Source organism: Seriola dumerili, unplaced genomic scaffold (genome assembly GCF_002260705.1).
Source record: "Seriola dumerili isolate Sdu_G_001 unplaced genomic scaffold, Sdu_1.0 BDQW01000465.1, whole genome shotgun sequence".
In the NCBI taxonomy this organism is placed as follows: domain Eukaryota; kingdom Metazoa; phylum Chordata; class Actinopteri; order Carangiformes; family Carangidae; genus Seriola; species Seriola dumerili.
The window spans coordinates 823,106-832,290 of NW_019174720.1; the positions used below are offsets into that span (position 1 = coordinate 823,106).

The window sequence follows — 9,185 nt, forward strand, 5'->3', positions numbered from 1 at the left end:
TGGATTTTGATGGTGCACTGATGTCCACATTACTGCAAGTTCTTGGATCTACAGGAAACCTGGAAGAGGTCAGTATTTTGTTTTTGTTTATTATCTGTTGACCAAAGGTAATGGTAGGTCTAAGTTGAGTAAAAAGAAGCTTGGAGCATACACTTCAGTTCTTTTTATATTTGTACATAAACAATGCAGTGGTTGTAAAAGCAGTGTTATATGTTAGTCAAAAGGTTTCTCAGTTACTATTTAGTTCATAAAAGAATGCCTTTTAATGCAAAAGTATCATCATGTTTATACCCTAACATTTTACTATGGATCTTATCACTTACCTCTTCCTAAGTAAGTAGTACTAAAGATCTAAAGATCTAAAGATCAGGCATGCTGAGTCGTTGCACCTGTTAAAATCACTTCTCAAAACACCTGTATAAAGCAGCTTTTAATTGATTTAAATTTTAACTTTGGTCCTTTTGGTTTCATTTTCTTTTGTGGCACCATTGATCTCATTGATTTAACACATACTTATGCACTACACATTGCCTCACTTCTGTGTTTTTTATTGCTTTGTTTTTGTTTGTATAGCACTTTGTTACTTTGACAGACTCCCAGCCCTGGCTGCTTTGGCCTGGGAGGGCCTCGCACCTGCTCCCTACCAGGTTCTGGTTCTTAACTCCTGGCACTGTTTTTATTCTTTTTCTCACTTGAAGGTGATGTTGAAACAGTTTCTCATTTTTCCTCATTAATGCATCACTTGTTTAATATGCGCCTGTGATACTTTAGTTAGGGATCCATGTGGCTACACATGGAGGGGGAATTAAGGAAGGCCCAGACCTGGAGGGATCTTCACCCGGAAAAAAAAGGAACTCATTATTCATTGATACTTTTTTTTTATACACTCTGGCACCTTATTATTCATTATTATTATTTATTAACAATTTATTAATAACTTATTGTTTTTCAAGAAGTAGAAAATGCCAGACTTCAGTGCTACTTTTGGATGATCTAACAAAAGCTATACCAAAACAAAGTCAAGTGACTATCCTGGTAACAAGTTAAGCTAACCTCTCAGATAAAGAAAAAGATCCCCTTTTTTATTACTGTTATGTATCAGCAAGATGCTGAAAACTATATTTATTGACTGTCATTAATCTGTATAAAGAGATTAAAGCTAAATTTGAATTAGTCACTTCTCTTGTATAAACATGCAGGGCTTTCCATTAGGACATGGAGTAGCCAGCCTAATTGAAAATTCAGATGGTTGTGATGATTTTACTTGTGGACAGAGTACCTGGCTGCATTAGGCGCGGCTTCACTGTTCCAAACCTACAGTAAAAATGAGTCAGTCGTTGCCGTTTTAATTGGCTTTATGGACATCTGATTTACCAGAACTTGGCTAAAGGACAATACAAGAATGCTGTCAGATCACACTAGACCGCAATGTGTGTTACGTCACTCACTCACTCTTCAGTGACACAGGACAGGACGTCTCCAGCAGCTGGGAGCTGAGCTGTCTAACATTTCCTCAGCTTGTTTCTCTGATAACTTCAGATCCAGACGTCCGACGACTAAAATCCTTCATCTGCTTCAAATATAGAGCTGAAAACCACCAAGCTGTAAAAAGTGAATGTGGCTTAAAACTAGATAAAAGTCAGTGTTGAGCTTCAGTCAGACAAACACACTGACACATGATCATAGAGGATATGATGTCATTGACAGGTGACCAATGAAACGGAGCGTTACCATGATTAAAATCACAGATTTCTCTGGTTTGAGAATTGATGGAAACATTTGGGAAAATGTAAGAACGCAACTCAACAACATATACAACATAGGTCTAGTTGTTTTTGGAAATGTTAGAGTGTAACTTTAAATGTTGTTAGTGTTGTTGCAGTTCCACCTGGCCACCACTAGAGGTGAGTAATGCACACGAAGAAGAAACACCACCACATTTATAGTTGAAACATTTTTATTTTATGAAAATATTCACCAATGGCACTTAATTTACTCTAGTAAAATCAACTTTAAAACCTTTTGAAAATTGGTCCAGGAATGTGGACCTTGGAAATAAATAAATTACAGCAGATACTCAGCACTTCCAAGACATTTGTAATTTTATTCATTAAGTTGTTACTTTTCCTGGCACTTCTGACAGTGTGGTTGTCCATCAGAGATAACTCACATTAATACATCTGACATGCCTACAGCGAAATCAGATGACATTTTCCAGTTTTCTGTGCACATCAATTCCTGTTGTGAGTTTCTTGACTCTCTTTTCTTGAAGTTCTTTTCAAAACAAACTGTACTGAACAACTGGCCAGTATCAAAGCACATTTCTGCCTGGAAAATAGAAACTAAATAAATCACATTTAAGGAAAGACAAAACTAAAAATCTCATGGTAAATCAACATTATGAGGTGAAAAGAATCAAAATAGAGATTCATTATACAAGTTATGACAAACTTGAAATTAACACTACTATAATTATGAACAATCCAATGTGTAAATTTTGACATGCCTTGGTAGCCAGTTTATTAGGCACACCAATATAAAACTAATGCAGTCTAATACTACAGTCTTGTCCTTGTACTGCAAAGACACTATACTAGACTGCATTAGTTTAACTGAGTGTGGTTGTTCTTGACTGACAGAGTAAATATCTCAATTCTGACTTGGTCTATGTTTGAGACATATCTCCAAAATCTGACTTCACACGAGTTTTGGTGTTCATTCATTTTCCTTTCTTTTCTTAGTGGGAATAGGCTGATAAGTCTTATGCACCAACTATGTGCAGTTGTTTTTATTAGTGTTACTTAAGCTTCTTTTAGTTTTCTGGCTTAACATTTTTTGACTCCACATTTTTATGTATGGTATATCCTTCTGCTTTAAGTAGCTCCAAGAATGAACTTCAACCCCTCAGGGAGTCTGATGTAAAGGGTGAGTCTGAACTTAGTTTGCCCTGAGACAGGTCAGCTTGGATGCATGGACATTTAGTGCTGCCTAAACAGTTCACATAAAACCATTTGCTTTGACCTATGAACTTTTTTCTCTCAACACAAGAAGACAACATGGGAAATGTCTGTACAGTCAGATGAGAGGATGAGAAGGTAGATGTTACAGTGCTTACAATTAGCACACAGGCTCCCAGACTGATGAAGATGCCAATTGGTTTCACACATAAAAGAAAAATATCCAGACTAAAGTTGTGTGCTGCTGTAAAAGACCCAGAGAACACACGCTCAGAGAGCTGCATTACACAACCATAAAAAACTGTACAGCATGACAGAAAGGCCAAGGGCTTAACAAGACTTCATTTCAAACAAGGCTCATTAGTTTGTGCATCACCTTCAGATGCTTCAATCACCAAGTCTTAGTAAGAACAAAAACACATACTTTCATTTACCGCCCCTCAAATGACTGAGCACTTCCCAACAGATGTACAGTGAGATGAACACACTGAGCTTCCCACAGCTTTAAAGAAACTCAATTTCACTGTAATTGCAAAATTAGAAATTAGTGGTTTGGTGTGGCAGGACATTTTCTCATCTCCAGGCTCCAAAATCTTTTACAAGAAGAAAAGTATCTTGGTGGGCTCTGTCCAGAGGCATCTCCTGTCCCATTGTTGGTCCCAGTGGTAGTGAACTTGTGTCTTTACAATGTGAGAGTGTTGTCATCTTTTAATCATGGCCTTTCCTGGTTTTAAACTCCAGCCAAAAATTCTACATTCTAGATTGATTTTGATTTGTTGCATATTTACATGCACTGTGAAACTATCCTTTCAAATTTAATTTACTGTTGGACGGAAGTGTAACCAGTGAAGTACAGGCCACACATCAAGAATTCAAGCCATCTGTGGTTTGGAGAGAATTTCTTTGAGCAGATCATGATTTGATTTGCTGTTTTTGCATGAGTTAAACGGGCTACCAACCCTTGTCAAACATAACATAAAAACTGGCCCACTAGTCTCCAGGTAACCTTTCAATGCCAGATGCCAGATGACACTTCAGGAGGTGATGTTGAGATATGCTCTATGACCTCTATTACAGTATGGGATCATTATGGCAAAATGAAGCAGAACATTTCCAATGGGAATGTCATGTGCAAACACTCAGAATCTGCACCAGAATCACAAGAAACCTTGAAAGGAAAAAGGATCTGACAGAGCAAAAATTAGTTCAACTGCTCCACAGATTCTACCTGGATTGCTGCCATGTGTCTTGTTTCTGTTCTGACTGGGTGAAGCTGGCAACTGCCCAAGGGCCCCAGACCCTGAAAAGCTCCAGGTGCTTTACATGGCAGTTACTGTGTTTACTGGATTACTGCATATCTGTTTAAAAACACTAAAATTAAATATTAAATCAAAATCGTAGTAAATTCACTATCAAAGTGACCAACAATAAATAATACATCTCTGGTGAGTGTGTCAGAAGCCAGTTTTCAATCATTACTAAGTAATGACTCACACAGAAACAAATACATGTAGAGTTTACCTATGTCTGTATATGCAGGTTGTAAATTCATATCTGATACAAAAGCAACTAAAAGCTGTCACCAAAGGGAGACCGTGGAAATATAATGAGCCCAAAAAACTACAGGGGATGACACTGTGTTGAACCGCCGTTTTCACATTTAGTGCAGAAAAACAAAAGAGCAATTCATATTTGGTCATAAAGATTCAAAAAGCTACAAAGACCTGGAAATAATTTAAAATATATACAAATCAGCTCAGTGTCACAAAATAACACACCTGTAAAATACACTATCAGTCAAAGAGAGAAGATCTAAAGCTCCTCTCAATTTTGGGTTTGTTAGAAATCAGAGCATCCTTCTGCCACATGTTCAAACCTCTGATCGATTCACTCTGAACTTACTAACAAACCAAGATGAGCTGAGGAGACATTCTTTAGTCTGCATTTACAAAAATGTGCCCTACGACTGAGATCTATAAAACCCTCTTCACTTATATGTCTGTCTAAAATAGGTTAGCTGAAAGCTAGAAGGAAACATGTAGTTGCTAATTTGGAATTGACAGTAACACACAGGCACTAAGACTTGAAGTGATTTGAAAAACAAAAAGAGCAAAGAGAGAGATAAAGATAAACACCACTTTGGAGGTTGGAAAATAGAAATTAAGGCCTCAAGGAAAAAAGCCAGAATCTTGCATATAACTGTTATCTTCCTGTCAGCCTGCCGGTTCTTCTGCCTCTCTGCAGTCACTGCATGGAGTCAAACTGTCAGTGGAAGACAGACAGACAGACACAGACACACACACACAGACACACACAGAAGGACACACACACACTAACACACACACACACGCACACACACAGCCCCTGAGAGAGGTAAGTGTCATCCTGATGGTAACCTGTACCCCAGCAGCAGGGGAGAACAGCCTCTTGCTGCTTCACATACAGGAGTAACTGCAAACTCAATGAGTCATTACTTACTGATTATTTTAGATTTTTAAATAAACAGCTTCAACTGTTATGTAGTGTGTGTTTGCCCTGTGATGTGAGTGCAGTATGCAGCTGTCCTACAGTGGACATCATATAGATGGCTCAACAGCTAGCCAGAAGTCTTAGTGCTGCCTAACACACACCTTCAGTTCACACACTGCTTTTTCTCTCAAAGTGGAATAAAATCCGCTCTGGTCCTGGTCCTGGTCCTGGTCTTGGTCCATCAGTAGTAAATGACATCATGTCCCAGGTCTGGCTGGTTTAGATGCGGCCCAGGATCTGCCAGCATCTAGTCTTGTACCATTAGAAGTCAGGTCCCGTCATGAGACAGTGTGACTGGTGTCAGACTGACCCAGCAGCATCAGGTGCAGCCAGACGGGCCTCAGCTCTGCTAAAGGGTGGCGAGGACCCTGAGGAAGGAGATGATGAGGACACAAAACGACTGTCCGACCCCGAAGACAAGTGCCTCCAAAGACATCATCCTCTTCCCTGCTGCTTTGTACACACCTGCTATGGCTGCACCTTAAGGACATAAGAAAACAATACAGAAGAACTGAACATCTTTATTGTTGAATTCCACCTGGTTTCTGATAAGTTAGCAGTGTTTTTAAGCCATGAACTATTTTCCATCAAATTCAAGGAAAATGGAACTGAATTTAAAAAAAAAAAGAAGGATAAATAGGTCATCAAAACAATTGTGACACAATCACTAATGTATGACAGTCAAGATTTGTTCCAGGCGTATCATACTGGAGTATTGATTAAAATAAATCTAATCAAATGCTGGTCCTTTCTTTACTGTCCACTTCAGCCTGCAACTGCATTTCACCCACATGTAAATTCAAATGATCACTCATCAAAGATCATTTGTGAGGGAAGAGACTTCACTCTGACACACTGCTAATTTAAGATAATCAAATTAGTAGTTTTGAACCAGGAACTTCAGTATTAGGATTAAATAGCTCTTGTACCAAATTTAGAGGCTACACCTGTTATTTTAGTACACCTGATCAACATTCATCATTCAAACATTATTTTATTATTATTATGTTTAATGAGGATCTTATGCACAAAAACTTCTTTCAGGATGAAATGATGTTTATGACCTAAAAATACTGTGTCTTCTTAAGAATATATGTACCAGATCTGATCTGCCTTGGTATGAGCAGGACTTAGACTTGGATCTGGAAAAGGCCAAAAGAAAAACTTGAGGACATTTTAAACATAATCCAGGCAGAAATAAACACATATTACTTACTGGTGAGGACCCCCCCACAAACTGGTCCCATGATGCCCATGAGGAGGATGGCAATGGGCATGAATCGGGCCATCTTGTGCTGACGCAGCGTGGCGAGGGAGAGCAGAGCTGCAGGCAGGTGGAAGACCAGAGAGGAGACCGCAGCCCACAGAAACACTCCATACCACATCTCTGGACAAACATACGATCACGGAGTCACACATCACTTCATGACAACAGTACAAATCATGTACAGTTTCACAGGCACTGGGGCCTTTTAATCAGATCATTCAATTATTCATTGATGTGATGTGAGCTCTCTGCATCTCCTCTATGGAGAACACAAGTTCAGCAACTGTAGGAGACCCTGAATAAATTTGTGGCTACATAAAGAATGCATATGATGCCATACAGGTGACGAGGGCTCAGTGAATGTTTTGATGAGTATGAAAATGATTTATTATATGCTGTGGTCTTCACCGTCACCACATCAAAATTCAGTTGAACACCTACTTAAGATTTTGGACCAACGTGTGAGACACTGCTCTCAACCTCCATCATCAAAACACCAAAAGGGGACTATCTTCAGGAGGAATGTTGTTCACACCTCCAGGATTTTACCACACATGGAGAATCTGAAAGGTTGTGATGGAACTAAGATGGAGACTCAAGTTCCAGGTTAAGACCACTCCCAAACTTTTACCTTTGAGTCCTAGTCTAGCCCTGAGGTGTTAATCACCGGAATAATCGTTTCAAAATGTTCACACCAACACAGTAGAAGTTAGTACATTACATTAATGCTTTACACTATGTGCTCATATTACTCTCCCAAACCATAGCCCATGGTAATACATGACTAAGTCGTGACAACTACTCCACACCTGTTAGAGCCACTGTACACCGAACAGTGTAGGCTTTGTAACAGCAGTGTTACTGTAATGAATTATATTCTCGCTTGTTCATGCTATTGTCTGTTGTCTCCTTGTGTGCTGCTAGTGTATCTATAAAACCTCAACACACAAAAACGTTAAACTGTGTCATTCTCTTCCACTGATGCGACTACCACACACTTCTAAACTAAATGAAAGAAAAGCTTTAGACAGAAGCTTTAGAATTTACTTGTTGCTAATTCAATACAAGCTATGGACAGCCACACGTCCTCACCTCTTTCCTACAGTATACACCGACAATAGCTCAGTTAAATGCAATGCAATCTTACATAACGTGAATACACATCGTTTGACCATGTTTGATATTGTTTATTGAAATAAAACCACACGTTTGTTAACCATCGCTTGGTAAATCCGATTATTGTTAGAACAGTGAGATTGAGGATGAAGTTGGCTAGCTGAACAAAGCTAACGTGTACAAACAAGCGTCCAACAACTAGCCTATAGAGATACATATTCACAGGAATTGAGCAAATTTCAACATTTAAAAAGAAGACACGTAAGGCATTCCTCCCCACAATACGACATTTCGGCCAAGTATGTCAGCAGTGATATATAGCCCGTGTAGCTAACAAGCTACCAAACATTAGCCCACCTGAGAAGTCGCTGAGATATGTGTCGTTGCCTCGCTGTGTGCCATTTTTTCTCGGCACTAAATTCAAACCGAGTATTTGCTGGACAAAGCCTATCTCGCTATACCTGTCCTGCATTTCTCACACTGATACTGGACAGTGCATGAGTGAATGATGTCCAGCAGACGTGGAAAACCATGGGACACGGGCGGTGAGGGATTTTCCAGTACTCGATCTCGACGCAACACTAGCTAGCACCCGGCTAACAGTCAACACAACTTCTTTTGACGTCACATTTGATTTTGTCCCCGACTCTTGTCTGTCAGGCTGAATCGCGTTGGGCTCCCCTAATAAGCTCCAACCAGAGCAAATATAAGGCAGGACTGTAGAGCTGCAGAGTTAATAGTGTTTAATTAAGGAGAGCACATATTAACGATAGAGGTCAAGTTATTAGAATGCCCCCTAAAGGTGGAAACGTGGAGGGTGGATCTGTAAGCCGCCTAGTTTGAACCCAGGGAACATACCCATCATTCTCTGCATGCAGGTGAAACACAGTGCACCCTGAGTGACACAAGAAAGGTCATTATTAACCTGAGTGCAAATCTCCATTCTTAGAATTTGTAATTTCAAGTTTACGAACAAAAAATATTTGTTTCACTCACTACTTACAGAACGGCTTCAAATTTTGATATTTGTTATTTTATGTCTTTGTGAGGATTTTGTGGTTAAACCACAGAAATAGATAAATCAGTATAATAATGTCCAACTGGACTGGATTTGTCTGCGATTGTTCTTGTCAGTTATAATCATTGTTGGGGTGATGCAAAATATTCAAAATCAATCAGAATTCATAATCAAAATGCTTCAATCAATAGCATTACGAAGTACAGGTAACTTTTTAGAGCAGTGGTTGGGCTGACAAATCATTAGCCAAACAGCACAATTTCAGTGAAAAGATGTAATTATAAATAATATATTAATT

General features: G+C 39.1%; 1 protein-coding gene across 2 annotated transcripts; it reads right to left on the bottom strand.

Moving 5' to 3' along the window:
- Positions 1-1,981: 1,981 nt before the first annotated feature.
- Positions 1,982-8,469, bottom strand: tmem170a (transmembrane protein 170A). 2 transcript variants are annotated; one of them, XM_022763033.1, is made up of 3 exons: positions 8,331-8,469; positions 6,703-6,873; positions 1,982-5,966 (listed from the first exon to the last, which is right to left on the bottom strand). In XM_022763033.1, exons 2-3 carry the CDS (start codon positions 6,869-6,871, stop codon positions 5,836-5,838), a joined length of 300 nt encoding a protein of 99 aa, XP_022618754.1. In that variant the 5' UTR covers positions 6,872-6,873; positions 8,331-8,469; the 3' UTR covers positions 1,982-5,835. The 2 variants fall into 2 exon arrangements, with proteins under 2 accessions (XP_022618754.1, XP_022618753.1); XM_022763032.1 differs by having other exon boundaries at positions 8,227-8,469.
- Positions 8,470-9,185: the final 716 nt, after the last annotated feature.

Excerpts from the sequence above, each read along its gene's own strand:
- tmem170a (XM_022763032.1), bottom strand. The coding sequence starts at position 8,341 with ATGCAGGACAGGTATAGCGAGATAGGCTTTGTCCAGCAAATACTCGGT. Across the intron at positions 6,874-8,226 it reads ATATCTCAGCGACTTCTCAG|AGATGTGGTATGGAGTGTTT; the intron begins GTGGGCTAATGT and ends ATGTTTGTCCAG. Across the intron at positions 5,967-6,702 it reads TTGTGGGGGGGTCCTCACCA|GTGCAGCCATAGCAGGTGTG; the intron begins GTAAGTAATATG and ends TATGTCCTTAAG.